This window comes from Neomonachus schauinslandi, chromosome X, assembly GCF_002201575.2.
Source record: "Neomonachus schauinslandi chromosome X, ASM220157v2, whole genome shotgun sequence".
NCBI lineage: Eukaryota > Metazoa > Chordata > Mammalia > Carnivora > Phocidae > Neomonachus > Neomonachus schauinslandi.
In genome coordinates this window covers 26,842,433-26,867,411 of record NC_058419.1, presented here as the reverse complement: position 1 = coordinate 26,867,411, position 24,979 = coordinate 26,842,433, and the positions used below count along the sequence as shown (strand labels likewise).

General features: G+C 42.8%; 1 protein-coding gene and 1 non-coding gene across 3 annotated transcripts in view; both read right to left on the bottom strand.

Moving 5' to 3' along the window:
* Window positions 1–1,234, bottom strand: part of THOC2 (THO complex 2) — a 115,809-nt gene extending 114,575 nt beyond the window's left edge. For both annotated transcript variants that reach the window (XM_044911959.1, XM_021686666.1), the window contains exon 1: window positions 1,144–1,234. In XM_044911959.1, the coding sequence (XP_044767894.1) occupies window positions 1,144–1,214 (71 nt within the window). In that variant the 5' untranslated portion in view covers window positions 1,215–1,234. The remainder of the gene's footprint in view (window positions 1–1,143) is intronic.
* Window positions 1,235–20,939: 19,705 nt separating this feature from the next.
* LOC123323443 lies at window positions 20,940–21,046 on the bottom strand. The gene has a single exon (XR_006539388.1). It is a non-coding gene; the product is annotated as a U6 spliceosomal RNA (small nuclear RNA).
* Window positions 21,047–24,979: the final 3,933 nt, after the last annotated feature.

The following is a 24,979-nucleotide window of genomic DNA, read 5'->3' as shown; positions in this document are numbered from 1 at the left end:
CATTCCCCTGACTTCGTTCGAAGTAACGAAGTTCCAAAGATTCGTTATCTTTTGCACCAGCAACCTAAACTGACTGGGGGGGAGGAGGGGAGACAACAGCAAAAATGGCTAAGGAGAGTTAATCTTATACAATGTTGAGCTTTAGCTAATAAAGCGATTCAGAGAAAAATTAGAAATAAGTTATTTGTTTTTGAATCTGGGGTTTTACTCCTTAAACGATTTCTTTCTTTCCGAGAGAGCGCGAACTGAAATTTTGGGCCAGGAAACCGCGGGTATGGCAAATTACTGTTTTCTGTATTACCGGGGGGAAAAAAACAAGTTTTATGACTAAAGGAAACGCGTTATTCCAGGTACTCGAGAACCTTGGAGAGTTGCCAAAATTAGTTGCAGTCCCAGGACAAAATGGGGTTTAGGAAACATTTAATGACGAAAGTTGAATCAAACCCGAAATGGCTCTAAAAGTGAAAAAACGGAGCAAAGAAATGCCGGTAGGTCTTCGGGGAAAGCGGCAATCCCAGCTACACTTCTCCCACGGCCAGTGGCGCCGCGCGAGGCCGGGACAATCCGAAAGGACCGCTCCCCGGGAGGAAGAGAGGTACCAAGCGGGGCTCTTCGCGACGCCCCGGGCACCGCGGCGGCGGCGGGCGGAGAGGAGAGGAGGGAGTCGGGACGGTTCGCCCTCCTCGGACTTCAGGCAAAGGAGGCGTCGGGCTCCAAACTGCAGAGTCGAACGGGCGCAGAGTGAAGAAATGGGACAGAGAGATGGGAAGTCCGAAACCCCCCGGCGCGGCCCCGTAAAAAGAAAGGAGCCAAGTGAGCTCAAGCGAAGAGGGGGACAAAAAGAGACGGAGCGGGAGCGCGGGGACCCGCAGGGGCGAAACGGGAGTTCTGCTAAGAGACTAAAGGAACACAGCCTATGGCGGGCGACGGAGATTTCAGAGAAGCCAGAGAAGGAAGGAGGTCGGCGACGGTTACCAGCACCTCTCCTCCCCGAGTTCGAAACTCCTAGCCAACCATCCACACCCGCCGCCCGGATGGGGGAGGGGGCACATCTTCCCCCCACAACCTCTCCCCACATGGGAGAGCACGGCTGACGCCCGGGCCCGGCCCGGTCATGCGCCCGCCTCCAGCCCGGACACTCACAATTCGCCTCTCCCTGATTTCTCCCAGTTCTTTATCCACTCTACGGGAACCACCACAGTTGCGGCCGCCATCTTCCCCTCACTAGTAGCAGAGGCCCGGATGTGTAGCACGCGAGCGAGGGGTCAAAGGGGAGCACCGCCCACGGGGAATGCCGGGAGCTGCGAGTTCGGTTTTCGATTTCCCGCCCCACTTTCCTCCCCACCCGCGGAAACCCGAGGCCTTGCCTTTAACTGGGTGGCTGAGACCCATGGGTTCCTTTGCAGAGTGACTGCGCCGACCGCGCCCTCTACAACCCTTGCCCTAGCTTCCCTTTAGAACAGGAAAAATGCCATCCCCAGGCCGATTCATAGCTCTTATCTTCTTCCGTAGTATCTACTCCAGGCCACTAATTCAAACATGTATTTTTCAAGCCCCTAGTATGTGCTAGACAGGGGACAGAGAAGCAATAAGCCATTGTGCCTACCCTCAACGAGCTCACAGTCTGTGGGAAAGACAAACATAAGCAGATCAATTACAATACACCCTACTAACTGCTGAGATAAAAGAAATTAATCAGGAAAGAAGCAGCTATTTACTATGTGCTAGACATGCTAATACAAGGGATACAAACAGAAATTGACCCTTGGAAACACTTGCCGCCACCAGTGCTGACACCCTACTGTAATCAGCCTCTGCCTCTGTAACCTTAGACAAAACTAGGGGGCGCAATTATCATAAGAAACAACTTGTTTACATTACAGAGTCTCAAAGTATCTCCCGACCAAGATACTACGATTTCAAAGGCGAAATAAAAACTACAGTGGGAAAACATGGCAGATACCGTCCTAATTGTGATGAAAATCAGCACGCCCAGAAATGGGCATTCTGTGCCTCCTGATAAGCTGGCTAAGAAAAACACTAACCAATTTTGTAGCATTCATGACGCCAAAATTCGCATAACCTGAATTTAATCATAAGGGAACATCAAACAAACCCATAGAGGGACAGTCTACAAAATTACTGGCTTGCACTCTTCAAAATCATCAAAGTCACTAATCCTCCAGATTAATAGAAACAGACATGACAACTGATCCCCAGCCAGAAAAAGAACATTTTTCTTTTGCTAAAAGGGGTATTACTGGGACAACTGACAAAATCTGAGTATCTATAGATTAATAATACTGTATCAATGTAAATTTCTTGATTTTTATACTTGTAGTATGATTAATGTGAAAGTTTTTGTTTAAGACAATACTCGCTGGAGTATTCAGAGATAATGGGGCATTATGTTGCAACTTTAAAATATCTCAGAAGAAAACCCTTGGATGATTAAGCAAATGTAAAATATTAACATTTTAGGAGTCTAAGTGAAGGACATGCAAGGATTCTCTGTTCTATTTGTGCAACTTTTCAAAACAAAAAAAGTTTTAAAAATAAGTGTTTGGCAGAAATTTTAGAAAATAGAGGTAAACCAAAGAAAGAAATCCTACCACACATATATTAAGGTATGAACTTTAGAACTAGTATCTTCTAAATTTGGCAATCTTCACCAAATGCACCAGGTTCATTTGCATTGAAAAGCTGTTGGAGGGATAGGCTGTATTCATAATAAGCCCTGGGGAAATACCATTGTTCATGATTGTTTTTCATCAGCTATATCTAGTCTCCTAATGTCCTGTCTGATTTTGAAATCCTAAAGCCACTAATTAGAAAATACACACCGTTTAGTTTTAGTGACGTCTGCTCATAAAAACCCTTTGTCATTTCAAGGAGGTTCAGAGAAATGAGTGCCTGCTGATCTTTTCATTTTTCATTATTATGGATTTTTCAAGTGTCAACAAAAAGGTATAGTGAATCCTTGCTGTACCATCATCCTCCCTTAAAGAAATGTGAAATCATTATTACAGGATGGCTTCTGTGATACAAGAAACACTATCCTGCTGCTTATCTATACTTCACTGTATAACCCATAGCAGTGGGCACTATCCACATTTGAGTCCAGATAATTCTTTGCAGAGGACAGGGAGGATCCTGTGTATTGTAGAACCCCCCCCACACACACCAGTTGTTGCAACAGTTTCTCCAGACATTGCAAAATGTCTCCTACAGTGCAAAATAACCCCCTGTTGAGAGCCACTGACAATATTCTGCTGTATTGTGGTTTACCTTGCCACTTTGTATCAGAGTGATTTCTCCTTCCAAACACTGAACTGTGAGCAGTATGCATACTACTCAGTATGCTACAAATGTGGTATGACCTGACTGCAGTGATGCCCTTCGAAGCTTTGATTTTCCCTTCTTCCAGAGCCTGCAGAACTATTTTTACATGTTATGATGACTCCTTTAGGAATTCCTCAGAGCTAATTGGCTTTTTGCTCTATAAGATTGCAAAGCTATCACATCTTTTGCATCTTTGCTGTTGGCTTGCCTGTTCTTTGCTATCAGAGTCTGGTATTATCTCAGCAGCTAAGAGTACTGTTCCCTGGTGATCTCACTGGCTCCGGAGTACCAATGGACTAGGCAGGGACAGAGGTCTGTGGTGAAGGCTAGGGATTGGGTAGTTTCAATGTTGACAGTCTGATGCACGGAGTGATAGTTTAATTTTAGGTCACTGTAAGGTCAAGCAAAACAAGACAAAATAAATAAAATAATCGAAGAATGAATGCAAAAACTGTACTCTTTGTGGAATTGTGCCCTAGAATGCTGAGTATTGGTAATGGATTTCTATTAACTAAAGACTTAATTATGTTGAATATACATATTAAAATTTCTAGGATAACCACTAACATAAAAGCATATTATATCTCTTCCAAACTACCAAAAGGGGGAAAATTAAAAGAGAGAAAGAGGAAAAAATCAACCACCAATCCAAAAAAGGCAAGAAAGGAGGAAAAACTTTTTGGAAAAGTGGGACAAAGAGAATAGAGGAAGATGGTAGATTTAAACTTAAATATATCAATAATTGCATAAAATGTAAATGAACCAAATGCTCCAGTTAAAAGTAAAGATTATCAGTCTGGATTTAAAGAAGTCTAGGGGCGCCTGGGTGGCTCAGTCGTTAAGCGTCTGCCTTCAGCTCAGGTCATGATCCCGGGGTCCTGGGATCGAACCCCGCATCGGGCTCCCTGCTCTGCGGGAAGTCTGCTTCTCCCTCTCCCACTCCCCCTGCTTGTGTTCCTTCTCTCGCTGTGTCTCTCTCTGTCAAATAAATAAATAAAATCTTTAAAAAAAATAAAATAAAATAAAGAAGTCTAGCTATCTTTAAGAGATACCCCCAAAACACACATACACAGTAAGTCTGAAAGTAAAAATGATGGAAAAAATACATAGGCAAATAGTATGATCAACAAAATATAAGCTGTTATAGCTAGATTAATATCACACAAAACAGATTTCAAGGGAAAAATAATTACTAGATTTAAACTTTTTTTTTTTTAAGATTTTTTATTTATTTATTTGAGAGACAGAGAGCATGAGAGGGAGGAGGGTCAGAGGGAGAAGCAGACTCCCCACTGAGCAGGGAGCCCGATGCGGGACTCGATCCCGGAACTCCAGGATCATGACCTGAGCCGAAGGCAGTCGCTTAACCAACTGAGCCACCCAGGCGCCCCTAATTACTAGATTTAAAGAAGGTTACAAAAGGTGCCTGACTGGCTCAGTTGGTAGAGCATGGAACTCTTGGTCTTGGGGTTGTAGGTTCAAGCCCATGCTGGGTGTAGAGATTACTTAAAAATAAAATCTTTTAAAAAATAATTTTTTAAAAATAAAGAAGGTTACAATATACTGATAAAAATTTCAATTCAACAGAAAAATGTAATAATACTAACTTTGAATGTATTCAACTGCTTTGACTATGTGAAACAAAAATTAACAGAGATATAAGGAGAAATAGACAAATCCACCACCACAGTGAGTTTTTAGTTCATCTCTCTCATAAATTCATAGATGAAGCAGACAAAAAATCAGTAAAGATGTAGAAAATTTGAACATCAAATGAACAAGCTTGTTCTAGTAGATATACAAAGAACACTGTACCTAGCAACTGGAAAATAAACATTCTTTGCAAGAACACATGAAAGAGTCACCACGTACGGATTGTTCACTGATCAAAAGCACCTAGCCAAGGGGACAAGTGGGGGTCAAAATTCATCCCATGCTCCACTTGCCAAACCACATGCTCGGGTGTGGTGTTACATCCATCTGGAAGAAAAAGCACATTTTCCTAATTCATACAAAAGCAATATGTCATCTAGTAGTGGTCCAACACATGAAACATTCATGAAAGTTAATCATATGCTAGGTTAAAAAAAAAAGTCAACAAATTTCAAAGACTCAGTCTCAAACAGTTCACATTTTCTGACCACACTGCAATTAAAGTGGAAATCAGTAACAAGAAGATAAAGAAAACATCTATGTTTGGAAATTTTAAAACATACTTTGAAATCACATGTCAAAGAGAAAAAGTCATACTAAAAATTAGAAAATACTTAGAACAGAACAATAATGAAAACATTACATGTCAAAACTAATAGGGGCACATGGCTGTGTCAGTCGGTAGAGGAAGTGACTCTTAATCTTGGGGTTGTGAGCTCAAGCCCCACCTTAGGCATAGAGCCTACTTAAGAAAAAAGAAAACTAATTTAAAAATTATGGGTTGCAGCCCAAGTGGTATTTAGAAAGAAATTTATATTGTGAAACCTTTGTATGATTAAAGAAGTAAGGCTGGGGCTCCTGGGTGGCTCAGTCGGTTAAGCATCGGCCCTCGGCTCAGGTCATGAACCCAGAGTCCTGGGATCGAGCCCCGCATCAGGCTCTCCCTGCTCAGTGGGGAGCCTGCATCTCCCTCTCCCTCTCCCTCTGCCTGCGTTCCCCTTGCTTATGCTCACACTCTCTCTCTCTGTCAAATAAATAAATAAAATATTAAAAAAAATAAAGAAGCAAGGTTGGAAATTAAAAACCTAAGCATCTGATTTAAGAAGCTACAAAAACAATAACAGAGTAAATGAGAAAGCAGAAATAAGAACATTTCAAAATAACAAATATTAATAAAAAAATGTCTAATACAAAAGATCAATAAAACCCAAACTGGTTGGTTGAAAAGTCTAATAAGACTGATAAACCTCTCTGGAAAGACTGATTACAAAAATGGGAGAAGGTATATATAAACAAATATTAGGAATTGTATCAGTTGGGTTTATGACAGGAAACAGATGACATACTCAAAATGGATAATTAAAGACAGTTTATTTTTTTTAAGATTTTATTTATTTTTTTTAGATTTTATTTATTTCTTTGACAGAGAGAGACACAGCAAGAAAGGAAACACAAGCAGGGGGAGTGGGAGAGGGAGAAGCAGGCTTCCCACTGAGCAGGGAGCCTGATGCGGGGCTCGATCCCAGGACCCCGGGATCATGACCCGAGCCGAAGGCAGACGCTTAACGACTGAGCCACCCAGGTGCCCCAAGATTTTATTTTTAAGTAATCTCTACACCCAATGTGGGAGTCAAACTTACAACCCAGAGATCAAGAGTCACGTGCTCCATGGACTGAGCCAGCAAGGGACCCCTAAAGACAGTTTAATGAAGGAACCATGCACAAGGATGTGGGTGGGCAGAATTAAGGGAAATCAACAATGGATGGTGAAGCACCTCAGGGCTAGCAACACTGGAAGATGTCAGTAATTGTAAGCCTGAAGGGGCAAGGAGAGGGAATGGTTACCAAAAACTAAGGCAATAAGGAAAAATAAAATAAAATAATAAGGAAAGGAACATTCAACAGGAACTGTGGCCTTCTATAGAAGAATCACTGCCAACTCACATCCCTGCAGGGAGGGAATGTGGGAAATAAATTTCCTGACCTTTCTCTCCTTCCACCATCTGATCTCCTGTTGCTGATACCTCCCATTGGCTGATGGCTACTCAGAGCCATAATGCAGGGGGGCCAAATGGGCCAAAGTTAATGTGGGTCAGGGAAAAGAGCTGGGTGGAGAAGGACGTAAAGCGAACCTTGAAAGGAAAAACAGAGAATTCCCAGCACTGACCATTCCTTTTGCCCCTCCACACCACTCTTGCCCCTCATCCAGATGAAATCCCCATGACCTCAAACAAAATGTACAAATACCCATCAGCTACTCTATCATTGCAGGGGGATGTCAATTCATTCATACGCTCACATGAAATCTAAAATATTAACCACCAACAGTGCTTTTCATACAAAGTAGAAGGGAAAGGCCACTCTAAGCATAAAACATAGTTGCCATAGGGGTGCCTGTGTGGCTCAGTCGGTTAGGTATCTGACTCTTGATTTCGGCTCAGGTCATGATCTCAGGGTTATGGGATCAAGCCCTGCATAGGGCTCCATGCTGGGAGTGGAACCTGCTTGAGAATCTCTCTCTCCCTCTTCCTCTGCCCTTCCCCCTACATGCGCTCTCTCTCTCTCTCAAGTAAATAAATAAATAAAATCTTTTTAAAAATTAAAAAAAAAAAAACATAGTTGCTATAGTCCCTGCTTCTGTAACTAGAAGCAGGCCCTAAGTTGATAATCATAGCTTCAATTTTTCTTCCACCCACTCCATGCTTCCCTTGCCCTCTGTCAGCATCTCAGTAGGACAGAATACGTTCCCTGGTGGAGTGACATAAACCTTCATCCCCACAGGGGATCTGAACCCTTATAATATTACCTTGACTGGGTTACCAGTTTTCATTGACCAGTACTATTGAACAAAGGAGTGATAAGAGGCACCCCAGTGAAGCCCCTGGGTTCTAGAGATAGTTCTCCTTGCTTCCATTGCATAGGAGCAACCTAATCTGCCTTTGGTAATCAGGATAGACCACCCTGGTCTGTACAGTGACCCCTTGTCTGCCTGTTAAACAGCATGAAGAACACAAAATGGCCAGAGGGCAGTGTCAGTTTCCAAAACATCAGAATCCTGACATGTTCCCTGGTGGAAGCATTTCTCCCTTGGGCATTAGAACCTCTTAACCCACTGAGTCCAAGATGTAGGGATGGGAAGCAAATATTTCTTCAGGGAGAGGGGTCAATCCCACCTCTACCTCTGGAATCCTGGACCCATACATTCTGGCTACAAGGGAGATGATATGATATATTGGCCCCTGGTTTAAAGTATATACTATGGGGTGCCTGGGTGGCTCAGTCAGTTAAGCGGCTGCCTTCGGCTCAGGTCATGATCCCAGAATCCTGGGATCGAGCCCCACGTCGGGCTCCCTGCTCCTTGGAGAGCCTGCTTCTCCCTCTCCCTCTGCCTGCCTCTCTGCCTACTTGTGCTCTCTCTCTCTCTGTCAAATAAATAAATAAAATCTTGGGATGCCTGGGTGGCTCAGTCGGTTAAGCGTCTGCCTTCAGCTCAGGTCACAATCCCAGGGTCCTGGGATCTAGTCCCATGTTGGGCTCCTTGCTCGGCGGAGAGCCTGCTTCTCCCTCTGCCTGCCGCTCCCTCCTGCTTGTGCACTCATGCGCGTGCTCTCTCTCTCTCTGGCAAATAAATAAAGTAAAATAAAAAAGAAATTATTAAAAAATAATAATAATAAATAAATAAATAAAATCTTAAAAAAAAAAAAAAGAAAGTATATACTAGGTTCTGTAGGACAGTACCCCAAACTTGCAGGTTATGCTGCCATAACTGAGCCTTTGGCAGGAAATGTCATCATTCTATCAAGCCAGTTGTTTCTGGGTGATGAGACATGTGATAAGACCAATGAATTCCATGGGGACAAGCCCATCGCCACACTTCCTTCACACTAAACTGAGTTCCTTTGTTGGAAGCAATGTTGGGTGGAATACCATGGTGATGAATCAGGCATTCTGTGAGTCCACATGGTGGTGCTGGCAGAAGCTTTGCAGGCATGAAAAGCAAATCCATATTCAGAATATGTATCTATTCCTGTGAAGACAGTCAGTGCCTCCTCCGTGATGGAAGGGGGTTCAGTATAACCAGTCTGCCACCAGATGACTACCTGGTCGCCCCCAAGGAATGGTGCCATATTGGTGCCTCAGCGTTTGGTCTCTGCTGATAAGCAGATTGCCAATTCAAAGTGGTAATAGACAAATCAGCTTCAGTGAGCAAAGATCCCATACATACACCCATCCCAGCTGCCACAGCCATTTTGTATATGGGTCTACTGAGCAAGCACTAGAGTGGCTAAAGAGGCTAACATCAACAGAATAAGTTATATTATCCACCTGATTACTGACAGCCTCTTCCACAGTGGGTGTCCTCTAGACGCAATTATATGGAACACAAATATCTTCACACTTCTGGCCCATTCTAAGAGGCCTATGCATATATCTTTTTCCTAGGCCTCCTTATCACCAAATTCCTATCTTGTTCTTTCCACATTCTTCACCATCCAGCCAACATGTTAGCCTCTGCCCCTGAATCAGTCTACATCAGTATATTAGGCCATTTCTCCTTCTACAATTAGATGTACTACTTGGCAGGATTTTCCTTTACCTCTGTCTTTAGGGGCCATCCCTGAGTGGAGCTGTCAGCCACCTGGACCTACTTCTACCAGGTGCCAGCCTACCATGCAGACCCATCTATAAAGCCATAGGCCTACGTTTTCTTGCTCTGTTCAATGATTATAGAGAACTGTCCTTGAGGCCATGTGTAGGGGCTGATGGAGAGGCAGTGATGTAGCAGGAGCAAGTACCCTGTGAGTCTGAGCTAGTTCCTCATTCACTTCACTTTTACTTTCCCAATTTTCTCAGATCTGATTTCATTCACAGTTTCCATTTAACAATAGAATGCTGCTGCACATGGCCATTTGATGATTGAGTGGATTAGATAATACCCATTTCCTAATGGCCCATTCAAGTCACATAGTCTCCTGGTGTCTCATGGTCAGTAATTCGGTCACTATCAGAACCTGGAAGCAATAGAGGCATTGCCTTTCAAATGGAAAATAATTGTCAATTAAGGAAAGTCTGGCCTTACTTCAACACCCTAAGAGTCTGTGCTATGAGGCTTCTATTGAGGCTTCACTGAACATGTACCACAGACTCAGATTTATTGCTGATGCTTTTCTTGCTTCAGATCCCACTCAAAACTGGCAGCCTTACAGGTTACTCAGTAAATGGGTTAGAGCAGCATACCCAAATACGGTATATGTTGCCTCCTAAATCCAGAGAGGTCCACCAAGTATTGGTTTCTTTCTTTGTGGTGGGCAGTGCAAGGAAAAACAACTTATCTCTTACTTCAGAAGAGATATTCTGACATTCCCCAGATCACTGGACCCCTAGAAATGTCATCCATGTAGCAGGCTCCTGAACTTTCACAGGGCTTATCTCCCATCCTCTGGTCATGAGGCATCTAGTATACTTGATTCTTCCTGCTCCTCAGAGTTATTAGCATAATGCCATCAGTGTCATGGATCAGCATTATGCCTGTGGAATAAAAAGACAAGTTCCTTCTGGACTAGATTATAACAGAAAACAGCATAGTTTGAGATAGTCCTGAGGTAAGAGAGCAAGTGCAAACTATTTCTGATTATCTCTGCTGATGATCGTTGCTAGGTCAATAGGTGCCAGAGGCTGGGTTGATTTACTCCAATAAAGATACCACATTAAGAAACACAGTTGTGATTGGTGTCACAACCTGATTAAATGAACAATAATTCAAAAGCATTCTCCAAAACTTATATGCCTTTACCCACAGGCTGAACAGGCAAGTTATATAGGGGCATGTGGTTGGAATCATCACGATTTCATTGTCTTTGGTGGTGGCTCTTATCTCTTCAGTTGCCCCAGGAATTTGGTGTTGCTTTGGTTTACTTTATTGGCAGTAGAGGTGAAAGGGGAGAGGGGTACAGTTCCAGGGGATACTACTTGACCTTTCCTATAATGAGAGCCCTCCCTCCATGGATCATGAGTCAGAAAAATAATGTGTGGTGATTCGGCCAAGATGGGTCCAAGCTCCCACTGAAATGAACTCAGACCAAGACCTAATTTGGTCTTTGACCTGACTCCCTAAGTCCCCACTCTGGAAATGAACCACAGTGGCACACTGTCCAATAATTAGCATTAATTCAGAGCTGGAATCTTATAACCCTCAGAAGGTTCTGGATATTTTCTTTACCCTGGTCATGGCCTCCTAGTAAATGACCATAGGTCTCAGTCTGAGGAACATTTGAAAGAAGATTTGCAGTATACATCTGTGATAGCATTGCAGTAAGGTCCTTTCTCAAAGAGATCTGGCCTCCCCCTTAATCAAGGAGCTCAAAAAAATCAAGGACCTCCAGACCTGTGAACTGGCTTAGTAGATCTGGGAACAGAGTAAGAGTTCAAGAGTCTGCAAAATTTTTGTCCACCAGACCTAGAATTTTTCTATTTCTCTATATCACATCTATTTCATTCCTAGGAAATTCCATAAACAATCACCCCCTGCAACAGACGGAGGTCAAAATACTCTATCCTTGTGCTTTATGTCAGTTGCATCCACGTTAGTTCTGACAATTAAGCACCATCCCCTAGACTCTACCCTTTAGGACTCCATTAGTCCTTTTGAAATCAGGGTGTCCAATTCCACTGAAGCATCTCCCACTATCATCTCTGGCCTATGGAGGCTATTCCATAGAGCTTTTCAATCATACTGGTGCTCCCCTCACCAATGTATTTCTTTTTTTAATTAAATTCAATTAGCCAGCATATAATACATCATTAGTTTTTGATGTTGTGTTCAATGATTCATTAGTTGCGTATAACACCTAATATATTTCTTAATGCTTTAGTGAAGAGTGTCCTCCCAATAGGGTGACTGACTGATACGAATTTTCCTGGGACTGTCACATTTTTAAAACTGAAAATCCCACAACCCAGGAAACCCTACTGCAGTCTTTGTACAAGTAGAGTTAGTGGTAGGCACTGAGCAGACTGCACATCATAGGTCCACTTCCACATTCCCTTCTCCTTGGGCATTAGGGCATATAGGCTATACTGAAATCCAATGATTCTTATGGGAGTGGAGACACTGAACTGTTGTGGGGGGTTAGTCCTGAGGAGAATCAGTATTTCCTGTGAGGCAAACACCCCCCTGGAAGTCACCAAAAGGTTTTTATGCAGAGGAAGGCTGGTACCATTAGAGAAAGGACATATGACTCCTCCTACTGGCAAGGAAGGTTCAGGGAAACGTGGAGGCTAAATTTTTCTCAGCTTCATCAGTTTATGCCCAAATATTTCCACTCATTGTGTTAGGGTCCTATTCTTTCCCCAGAAGAGCCCATCAGTTAACCTCAGAGCTCTAACAAGGCCATACCTTTAATCAGTGCTGCACCTCTGCAACGTTTATGATCAGTCCCTGGGCATGACTGTCAGGCATATCCATCCGACAGTTCCAGGAGAATAAAGACTACTTGAATGGTGACAGTGAGACTCTTTGATTTTCCACTCTGATCTGTGTTGTGCATTCAAGGCTTTCCATTTGTCCTCTTTTCTGTATAAGCTCTCTACGGTCATCAGAAGCAGTTAGCCCTAGCCACATCCTTTGCAATCATCACTGTCACCATAGGGACTAAGTGCTCTAGTCACTTGATTTCCCAAAGCTTTGCCCTCCACTTGTATTCCATTTCAAGCCACCATCGCTGATAATTTGCGTAATCATCATCCAGTGCATACCACGCATTACAAGTGTCTCATTTCCCCCTAGAAAAGAGGTTGTCGCAGATTGCATTCTTTAGGAAGCCAAAGCTGAAATTGAGTTAGGATGCAAAGCATTTACTGGAGAGTGAAACCTGTGAAGCAAATGAGGAGGCGGTAGCACTGGGCAGAGGCAGTACAGGCAGGCAAAACAAACCCAAATCCAAAGTATGTGTTGATTCCCTCAAAGACAACTCACTCTCCCTTCCAAGGTGGAAGGGGCCTAATGGAATTAAGACCATAAGGTGGCTGGCTAGTGTTCCTTTAGCCATCGGCACTGTATAAAGGATTCACCATTGCTCTCTGCTATTGGCTTCTTGGGCACTCAGCAGGTGGCAGTAGCTAAACCAGCTTTGGAGAGGTGAAGCCCATGCGGCTGGGCCCATGTGTTGCCTCCCTCCCCACCTGCCTGCATAACCACCTATTCCGGGGCCCACAGCACAAGTACTATGGTGGCCAAGGAGAATGTTTGGCTTACCCACCTGGTTGGATTTGCATCTACTCTGCAATGGATGCTCTTTGGTGAATATTAATGTGAGACAAAGATACGCACACTTGGAACCAACCCCAGGGGCCCATCTACATATCTCTTTCCCAGACATCCTTGCCACTGGTATGGCAGCATTGTTCTTCTATGCCTCCAATGAGCCAAGATACTTGCCACTTTTCAGGATTCACTGTGTATGTCCACATATCAGGCTTCATCTCCCTCCATACAAAAGGAATGCCCAAGGGAACTGCGCACTGGAATGAGTTCCCTTTAGCAGATAGGAAAGGGGGCAAAAGAAATGGGCAAGCATTTCACAGAAGAGGCCAAATGAATGTAATCAGAGAGACGCAAAATAACATCATATCATGTACACATTATGCCACCAGATTGCTGACAATTCAAATTTCAGTGTCCATATATGAAGTTTTATTGGCACACAGCCATGCTCATTCATTTACATATTGTCTCTGGCTGCCTTCCCACTCCAGTGGCAGAGCTGGGTAGTTGCATCCGACTCGGTGGCCTGCAAAGCCAAAAATGCTGACTGTCAGCCCCTTTCCTAGAGGGTAAAGTTCAAGAAAAATTTAAGTTAAATTAAGGTACATTAAACACAGAATTTCAACATTTCTATCTTATTCAGAACATTCTTAGGAGCAGCATAGAGGAAAGGATAGGGAAGAGAGTTAACCTCTTTCTACCTGGAAAAGATCCCTGGGAAAAGAGCCAGGGAGTGCTGCTTAAAAAAGAGAAGCAAAGTCAGTTGTTCTCAGACTTGAGTGGGCATCAGAACTACCTGGAAGGTTTCTTAACAACAGACTGCTGGGCCCTACTCCCAGGGGTTTTGACTCAGTAGGTGAGGCTTAAGAATGTGCCCTTCTAACAAGTCCCCAGGTGATGCTGATGTTGCTGGTCTGCAGACCACACTTTGAGAACTGCTGTCCTAAGAGTTAGAAGTGATTCCTAAACTGAGGTACTCCAGCAACCTGCCTCAGAATCACCTAGATCCCTGGCCCCATGGCGCTTACGTTCAAGTGGAGAAGTGATATAATAAACAATTAAACAAGGGGTGCCTGGCTGCCTCAGTCAGTAGAGCATGTGGCTCTTGATCTGGGGGTTGTGAGTTCGAGCCCCACGTTGGGTGGGGGGGAAGAGATTACTTAAAAAAATAAACAATTAAATAGATATATAATGTCATGTAAAATAAAGTGGATCATGGGAATGGAGAGTGTTAGGGCATGCTGTTTAAGACAGGGTGGTCAAGTCAGGCCCTCTATAAGAAGATGATATTGGACAGAGACTTAATGAAAGAGGAGAGCAAGTTGTTAACATTAATGTTAATTAATATCAATATGTTAATATGTGAGGAAGGAGTATTGGAGACAGAAAGAACAATCAGTGCAAAGACCATGAGACAGGAATGTGCTTGGTGTGGGTTCCCAGAACAATCCAAGGCCAAGAATTTGACTCTTTGTTCTTTCTGGTTCCTTGTGTTCTTCCTTCCCGAGGGCAATAAGCTTCAGTTTATTCTCTATCACACAAATAGGGTCATACAATACGTGCTGTTCTGCAACTTGCATTTTCCCTTAGTGACAAATAATGAACATCCTTTCATGTCCCTACACTTCAGATCGGTCTCATTGTTTACAAAGGCTGAATATTCTTTTGTAGACATGTACCAGGGGTTTACTTTTCAAAAATCAATCAATTTATATAACCAGTTTCCTATAGATGAACAGTTAGATTGCTTCCATTTCTTGGCTATGACCCAGAAAATGCTACAGTATGCTTTTCCATATGTGTGCATGTGTTTGTGTCTCTGTACTTGTTCATGCATTCCTTCATGCACTAAAAATTTACTGAGCTGCTCTTATGTCAGGTACCGTGTTATATGCTGAAAATACAATGGTGAGCAAAACAGACATGGTTCTTGCTCTCGTGGAATATAGGATCTACTAGGGGAAAAAAATCACACAAGAAATATGTAATTACAAACTTCAAGAAGTGCTAGCAAGATATGGCAGACGCTGTTGTTCAGCTAATCCAGCTCCCACTCTCAAGCCTCCTTCCAGCTAGAATTTTGGCCAATGAGGCAAAAATGGGTTGTGGTAGGCAAATCATGGTCCCCTCAATCACATCTTAATCCCCAGAACCTGTGCATCTGTTGGGTTACCCGGCAAAGAATTAAGGTTGCTGATGGAATTATGCTTACTAATCAGTTGACCTTAGAAGAGGGAGCGTGAGCACTGGATGTTATACATAAGTGACGAATCACTAAATTCTACTCCTGAAACCAATATTACACTATATGTTAAGTAGCTAAAATTTAAATAAAACTGTGAAACAAAAAAAGAAGAAGAGGGAGCGTATCCCGGATTATCCAGGTGGGCCCAAGGTCATCACAAAGATCTTTCAATGTGGCAGATGGAGGGCCAGAAAGTCAGAGATGTGATGAAAAAAAGCAGAAGTCACAGTGATGTGACTGGCTGTGAAGATGGAAGGGAACCACCAGTCAAGGAATACAGGCACCTTCTAGCAAGGAAACCAGGATTCCCTCAGAGCCCAGAGAAGGACGGCAACCCTACCAACACTGTGATTTTAGCCTAGCAAAACCCATTTCAGACTTCTCACATCCAGAACCGTAAGAGGATAAGCTTGTGTTGCTTTAAGCCACTACATTCACGGAGCTGTGTTAGAGCAGACAGAGGAAACTCATGCATGGATTCCTTGAGAAAACGGTTGCTTTCCTGACACAATATGGTCCCTTCCTCCTCTTCCTTATTCTTGCCTCAAATGTGGAGCCATAGAAGTCATCTGGTGACACTGAGGGAAAGGCCAAGAGACCTGTGCAGCCCTCAGCCCTGATATTGTTGAGCTGCTGAAGAAATGCCAGCTGCCGCTGACTTCCAGCCTTCTTGTTCTGTGAGGGGAAAATAAACTAACAAACCATAGACCCATACTTTTCAGCTCTTGTATTTATCCAGTTACATGCAGACAAAAACATCTCTGAGTGACAAGTAGGCATAAATGGCTGTGAGTGAACATCACCACATGTCACAGAGACCTAACTTGATCATGAAATGTGTGCATAGTGGGGAGGGCGCCTGGGTGGCTCAGTCGGTTGAGCGTCTGCCTTGGGCTCAGGTCATGATCCCGGGGTCCTGGGATCGAGCCCCATGTCTGGCTCCCTGCTCAGCAGGGAGTCTGCTTCTCCCTCTGCACCTCCCCCTACTCATGCTCTCTCTCTCTCTCTCTCCCAAATGAATAAATAAAATCTTAAAAAAGAAATGTGTGCATAGTGGAATTTTTTTCTGTCCAACATCCAATTCCTCTTCCTATCTGGGGGGGGAGTCCCCAGTGTGTACAGCCTTGGTGGACTGCACTACCCACTATAAAGTCTAAATGAGGAAATCTTTCATCTTCCTGCCCCTTGGAAGCCAGTGCACAGGGCACATGCTCGCCTCAACCAGAAAAAGGACACAAGTGTATGTAAAGAAAAGGTTAACATCCTGTGTTGATGGCCCTCCCAGTGTCCCCTAGGCATTCGTCCTTTCTCTTTCAATGACTCCTTACTGCAGGCATCTGTGACTCTGCCTGATGACTTGCTGGCCACAGGAGTGTGCTTAGCCAGAAGTGGCAGGGAGTTAAGGTCCATAGGAGCAAACCTCTCAGTGATGAACATGAATGTAGGAAAAATATCCCAGCGTCCTTGTTTCCTGAATGGAAACCCTGATGCATGTTCTATTTTGTCTTCCTGAGGTCCCAAGAGAGTCAAGTCCCCGTGGCCCACAGCACTAACCTGCTCATTAACAGACCTTGTATTGCTTTCCCTGTCTTACCTGTCTCACTTCCCCACTTCCCTCCTTGGCTTCCTAGGATTATTTTCCAAATAAACCACTTGCTCTCAAATACTTCTCTGAGGGTCTGTTTTGTCCAAAGTAAGACAGCTGGTACCAGAAGTGGTCTTTTGAAGTAGACCTTCAGGATGGGATTCTGGAATTAGATTACTCATACAACATAGGAACACAAAGACCTCACTACTGCTGGTAGGTAGAGTGGTGGCAATCTCTGGCATGCTGTAGAATGACAACTGATGAGACTCTCGCCTATGCTGGATTGGGATAGGATACAAATGGAAGGAAATGCACCAGTTCATGCAATAGCTCTAGCACTTGAAAGATGAAAACTTTGAAAATCAGGGAGTTGGTTTGCTCTTGTCAATGACCATAGAAACCCTAAAGAAAGCAGATGACAAGTTTGGTTAGCCAATTATTAAGTCAAGGAACAGTAAGGAAGCAGAAGGCCTTCATGGGAACTTTTATCTTTTTTAATTCCTTCCAGAAAGGGTCAGTCCAGGCTAAAAATCAGTTCCAGATTTGATTGTGAGAGTGATAAGAGTTACACAGGAGGATGATGCTTGTCTTCCTTAAGATCTGTCCCCACCTCAGCATATTTCTTTTAGGGACAATTCTTAGTATGGCCCAAGCAGAGAAATACCATTTCTGGTAGGAGATAAAAGAGATTATTCACTGAATAGTTGTAGGACTTAGTGAATATATACTTGCTGGAATTGAGAGCATAAACCTGGGAATGGATCTTGAGGGGGCTGGACCAGGGAAGAATATAAAACTAGATATGGAAGAGTTTTTGATATTGGAACACTCTCCCATGACTCAGGATTCCACATCCTGGCAGGGATACCTGGAGTCAGTCCTAGTATGCTGCTGGAATGGCTCCTTGAAACTTGGAAACAACAAAGCCTATATAGTAAATGAAGTGGAGTTGTTGGAATTGCCTTGACAGAGTACAGAGAGAAGGGTCAAAAAGCTCAGAGCAGTGGGCACATTAGAATGGCTTCCTTATGTAAGACCAGAAAGCATGCTAGTTGATGGCGTCCCCTGGAAGGGCTCAGAGGACACTTTTTTTTATTAAGGCAACAAGGAATGTGTTACTGGCATTGTGGAAAAGCTCCATGGTGGTTGTCTTCTGTGGGTCAGGGTTCATGATAGGGGAGACGACTATGTAATTTAGGCTCCTTGGTGTCAATGGGGATGATAGGATTCTAAAATAGCAGAGGCCAGGTGGCAGCAGTTAACTGTCAGAGTCAAGGAAAGTGTAATAACCATTATAGACACCAAATCTGGAATGGCAAAGATGGGGCTTTGATCTGCAAGGATCTGTAGAGATGGCTAGTAAACTATGGCATTCTTGGGAACAATACAGATGGCAAGCTGGACCAGTTCACTTGGGGCGTCATAACAAAATACCAGACTTCGTAGCTTAAACAACAGAAATTTATCTCCTCACAGTTCCAGAAACTAGGAGTCCAAGATCAAATTGTTGGCAAGGTCAGATTCTTCCTCACAGTTCTAGAAGCTAGAAGTCCAAGGTCAAATTGTTGGCAGGGTCAGTTTCTTCCGAGGTCTCTCTCCTTGGCTTAAAGATAGCTGCCTTCTCACTGTGTCCTCACATGGTTGCCTGTGTGTTGTCTGTGTCCTAATTTATTCTTCTTATAAGGAGACCAGTCATATTGGATTCAGGCCTACCCAAATGACCTCATTCTACCTTAATTATTTCCTTAAAGGCCCTATCTCCAAATATGTCACATTCTAAGATACTGAGGGTTAGGACTTCAACATACAAATTTTGGGGGGACACAATTCAGCTCATAACAGAAACCAGCAAGAGTATTTCTTATAAAATTAAAAAAATAAAGATAAACAAATCAAGACTACTTGAGCAGTAGACTGTCGGTTGTCACAGTGGAAAAATCTGATCCTTTGTCGAGTTTCCATCCCTGAGCAGTCTCTCAGACCCAGAATTGATCAAGTGAAGAAAGGCCAAGTCCCCTTGAGGAAGGACCCTGCAAATCCACAGCAAATATATACAGTTATGATTCCAGCGACTCTGCCTCCACAGGACCTAAGCCATTCATCAGTGTGACGGTAAAGTAGGGGGGAAAGGAATACCCATATTTTGTGGAGCTGATGTCAGGGAACCTAAAGCACCATCATGGGGCCCTCTGTTAGAGTGCGATGTGTGGAGGCTTCATAGGAAATGGAGTCTTGGCCCAAGTCTTACAATGAAGCCAATGGATCCACACCCTTTCTGTGGTCATTTCTCTGGTCCCTGAGTATATTATTGGAAGAGACATATTCAGCAGTTAGAAGAACCCTCAAATTGTTCCCTCACCTAACAAGTAGAAGCCATTATGATAGAAATGGCTAAGTGGAAGCCTCTGAAAATCCCTCAAGCCAGCCAAAAGAAATGAGGCCATACCCTGACAGGACTGGCAGGGAATAGTGCCGGCTTCCTCGCCTCCGGCCCAGGTGAGACAACCTTGAGTTGTGTTCCATGGCCACCTAGAGATTCCCCTGGAGGACTGAGACCCAACTGCCCAGAACCATGCCTGCTCACTAATGCACCTTGCATTGCTTTCCTTCCTTCCATGACTCACTTTTCTATTTCTCTACCAATGCCTATCACCTCCCATATAGACTATTTGTACTCAAAGCCTTGCCTCAGTGTCTCAAGTGAGGAAACCCAACCTAACCCATCTCCTCTCTGGCCTCTGTTCATACTGAAAAATCCACATATGGAGGGGTTTTGTTGCCATTGCTGTTGGTTGTTACCCCCCCCCAAAAAAAACTCATGCCATACACATTGTTCTGCAATAACCTTTTTTCATTTTATGAGGCTTCATGAAAATCTTCAGATCAATAAATTATATATCTAATTCATATTTTAATAGCTGTGTCAAATTCTGTAATATGGATAACCATATCTACTTTCCTACTGCTAAACATTCAGGTAGTTTCCAGATTTGCCTCCACAAACAATGCTGCCATAAGCATTCTTTTTCTTTTTTTTAAGATTTTATTTATTTATTTGACACAGAGAGAGACAGCACAAGCAGGCGGAGCTGGAGAGGGAGAAGCAGGCTTCCCACCGAGCAGGGAGCCCAATGCGGGGCTCAATGCCTGCCATAAGCATTCTTAGAAGTATAGCCTAATGAGGGGTGCCTGGGTGTCTCAGTCGTTAAGCATCTGCCTTCGGCTCAGGTCATGATCCCAGGATCCAGTAGAATAACGGGCAAAGAATATGAGCATACAGTTCACAAAACATAGATATAAATGGCTCTTCAATGTATGAAAACATGTTCAAACTTCATCATAATTAGTAAAATGTGAAATGAAACCACACTTCACAGATACACAAAGACCAAAAAGTTTAATAAAATGCTATTTTTGTGAGAATGCAGGAAAACACCCACTTTCATACATTGTTGGTAGGAATATAAATTGATACAACTTATATGGAGAGCAGTTTGGCACCATCTACAAGCATTTAAAATGTACATGCTGCTTGACTCAGAAATTCTATGTCTAGAAATATATCTTATATATATATATATATATATATATATAGTTAGGAATATACAAATCATATATACAATGCTATTCATTGAAGTATTATTTGTAATAGAAGGAGATTGGTAAGGTATTTTAAATATTGAAGTCCATCAAAAAAATAAAATAAAAAATAAATATTAAAGTCCATCAAAAGAGAACTAGTTAAACAATGATGTATCCCTAAAATGAAATTCTGTATACACAAAGGAACAAGAAGCAAGCTCTTTAGGTACATCTCAAAGTTACATTGTTTTGTTTTTGTTTTTTTTTTAAATATGGAACGTTTCACGAATTTGCGTGTCATCCTTGCGCAGGGGCCACGCTAATCTTCTCTGTATCGTTCCAATTTTAGTATATGTGCTGCCGAAGCGAGCACCAAAGTTACATTGTTAAGACAAAGCAATATGAAGAACAGTGGGAATGTTGTGTAAAAAAATGATTCAAATATCTCTGAAAGTAAATGGGAGAAACTTGTGACCTAAATTGTCTATGCAGAAGATAACTGAGTGGCTGGGGGAGGGGTGAGGGAGGGGTGGGGGGAGGGGTGAAGAGAGCTGCATGCCTCTTGGTAACTTCTGAACTTGGACCATATGAATATTTCATTAATTTAAAACAATAAATAAAATATTAATTTTTATGATTAATTAAATAATATGAGATTTTTATAAGAGTCCTATTTGAATTGCATTATATTTGTCATTTGGGGAAGATTACTGTTCTTATGACATTATGTCCTTTCCATTTCTTCAGATCTTTTTTTTTAAGTAATCTCTCCACCCAACATGGGACTCGAACTCAGGACTCTGAGATCAAGAGTTGTAGGCTCCACCGACTGAGCCAGACAGGCGCCCCTCTTCAGATTTTATTTTATGTTCTTCAATAAGAAGCTATGCTGTTCTTCATATAAATTCTGTATATTTCCTCTTCCATTCATTCCTAGGTATTTTTTTAAGTTTTAAGTAATCTCTACCCTCAATGTGGGGCTTGAACTCACAACCCCAAGATCAAGAGTCTCACGCTCCAGGGCGCCTGGGTGGCTCAGTTGGTTGAGCGACTGCCTTCGGCTCGGGTCATGATCCTGGAGTCCCTGGATCGAGTCCCGCATCGGGCTCCCTGCTCGGCAGGGAGTCTGCTTCTCCCTCTGACCCTCCTCCCTCTCATGCTCTCTGTATCTCATTCTCTCTGTCTCAAATAAATAAATAAAATCTTTAAAAAAAAAAAAAAAAAAAAAAAGAGTCTCACGCTCCACTTACTGAGCCAGCCAGGCACCCCTCACTCCTAAGCATTTGAAATTTTTGTCAGTGTTGTGAATGGAATACTTTCCCATTACTATTTCTAGCTGGTTATTGATAACATAAATATTATTGGGTTTTGCCTATTTTCATATAGTTAACCATCTCACCAAAAACTTATATTACTTCTGGCAGTTTTTGTAAAACTAGAATCTAGTAAGTTTTCTACAAATGTAATTTTTTAAATAGGATAATTTGGGGGGCGTTTGACTGGCTCAGTCAGTGGAGCATGTGACTCTTGATCTCGAGGTTGTAAGTTTGAGGCCCACACTGGGTGTAGAGATTACTTTAAAAAAAATAAAATCTTATAATAAAAATAACAAATAAAAAATAAATCGGATAATGCTTGCATATTCTTTCTAACGTGAATTCCTATCATTTTAGTTGTGGTAAAAGCTGAACACCCCTGAGAGAGAGGGAGAAAAAGAGAGAGAGAAATATAGTGGTGTAAATAAGATCGAAGTTTCTTTCTTTCTTACACAGTCGCTGACCAGTCCAGGCTGGTGAACAAATACCCTTGCTCCTCCAGGTTATTCAGTGACCCATGTTCCTTTCATCTTATTGCCCTGCCATCTACTGGAGTGTTCTACTCATCTGCATGATTGAGGTCAAGTTACAGTCACATCTATGTTCCAGCCCGTGAGGAACAGGGTGGGAGAAAAGTCTAGGATAAACAACTTCCTTTTAAGCACTTGAGGGATATGTTGACCTCATCACATCCATGCATATTCCACTGGTGCAAACACAGTCATATGGCTGCACTTAGCTTCAGGAGAAACTGGGAAATGTAGTCTCCCAGCCATGTCCTTAGCTCAAACTGTATTTCAAAGGAAGAAGGGGAGAACAGAATTTTGAAGACAATTAACAGTAGGCTACACATAATACTTCTTTGTCTTGTCTTCTAGATTAGTTAGAGCACCCAAAATGATGTTGAAGAATAGTGGTGACAGCATCCTTCTCTCATTCACGATTTTAATGAAAATGACTTTACTATTTTATCAGTTAGTATAATGTTTGCTGTTGAGTTTTGGTAAGCAATCTTTATCATAGCTAAGTAGTTTCTTTTACATTTCTATTTTAAAAAATAAATAAATAAATTTCTATTTTACTTGAAATATTTATTAAGAATGGCTCCTGAAGGGGCACTCAGTTGGTTGAGCATCTCTCTTTTTTTTTAAGATTTTATTTATTTATTTGACAGAGACATAGCGAGAGAGGGAACACAGGCAGGGGGAGTACGAAAGGGAGAAGCAGGCTTCCCGCCGAGCAGGGAGCCCGATGCGGGGCTTGATCCCAAGACCCTGGGATCATGACCTGAGCTGAAGGCAGACGCTTAACGACTGAGCCACCCAGGCACCCTGAGTATCTGACTCTTGATCTCAGCTCAGGTCTGAATCTCAGGGTTGTGAGCTGAGGTCCTGTGTTGGGCTCCACCCTGGGTGTGGAGCCTATGTAAAAAAAATTAAAAAAAAAAAAAAAAGAATGGCTGCTGAATTTTCAAATGCCTTTTCAGTTTCGATTAACATAATACTATAGGTTTTCTCCTTTAATTGTTTCATGTCCTAAATTATGTTGATAAACTTCCTAATGTTGAATCATTTTTGTATTTCTGAAATAAACCCTACTTGGTCATGGTGCATTATTCTTTTGCTACACTGCTAGATTCCGCTTATTAAGATTTTATTTGGAATTTCTATATGTATATTTTGTACAAATATTTTAGTATCATATAACCATATGTAAGACTATACTAACTTTTAAAAATTAATCTGGGATCTTTCCATCTGTTTCTGTGGTCTGAGAACTGGTGCCAGTCCCTGGACTGTTTGTTACCAACCCCTGACGGGATAAGTACAGAAGTGGAGAGGGTTTAGAAATCTTTTTTTTTTTTTTTAAGATTTTATTTATTTTTTGACAGAGAGAGAGACAGTGAGAGAGGGAACACAAGCAGGGGGAGTGGGAGAGGGAGAAGCAGGCTTCCCGCTGAGCAGGGAGCCCGATGTGGGGCTCGATCCCAGGACCCTGGGATCATGACCCGAGCCGAAGGCAGACGCTTAACGACTGAGCCACCCAGGTGCCCCTAGAAATCTTAATAGCAATTAGACATTGCTATGACATCCAAGCAGTGATCGCTGGACTCATCCATGAACAATGCATGCCATTTTTGTAATTACTTTTTTGTCCCTATGTTAAATTGGTTTTGATTATATTTAATGAAATGTAATTTATTTCTGATGAATACTAAAATTTAAAAATTGCGCTTGCACTTTGCTTATTTCATTTCTCTAATACTCTTATTAACTTTTACAAGAGTATATATCCACAATAATTGTAAAATTTTTTAAAAACGGGTCCTTCACTACAGATGTTTTGAAAAACACTGGTCTAGAAGGGACCAAATGACATTAAAATTATTTGTTTCTTAAAGGTTATCTAGGACTTCGCTACGAAAGCACCCGGACCTGCTGACTTTCCATTCTCGTCTACAGTTACTGCTCTCTTCCGGTTTTCTCCTTCTTGGGCCAATTTTGGTAGCTTATAGTTTGCCAGGAAATCCATCATTCCTTCTGTATATTCACATTCGTTGCACACGAGATTCTCTTTAAAGTCTTTTAATATAGATCTGTTTTTATCCACAACGTCATTACTAATATTTTACCTCCCCTTCCTCCTTTTCTTCCTTCCTACCTTAGTCTGGCTAGCCAAGAGTTTGATTTATTTTATTGGTCCTTTCCAAACAGCTCGGCTTTGGGGAGCGGGCGGGCGGGCAAGCCCAACCCCGAGTCAGGCGGGAGGCGCGTGAACGCGGAGCCCGGGGACCCGGTCACTCCCAGCGGAGGCGACAGGGCGGTGGTGGCGGCTCCGGGGAATCGGCTCCGCCGCGCAGAAGCGGTGACTCCGGGGTTTTCCGGGCTTAGGGAAGCAGCAGCCCGCCCCATCTTCCGGCGTCGCGGCCCCGGATGCTATCACCTCCTCCTTTGTCGCCGCCTCCGCCACCTCCTCCTCCTCCTTCTCCG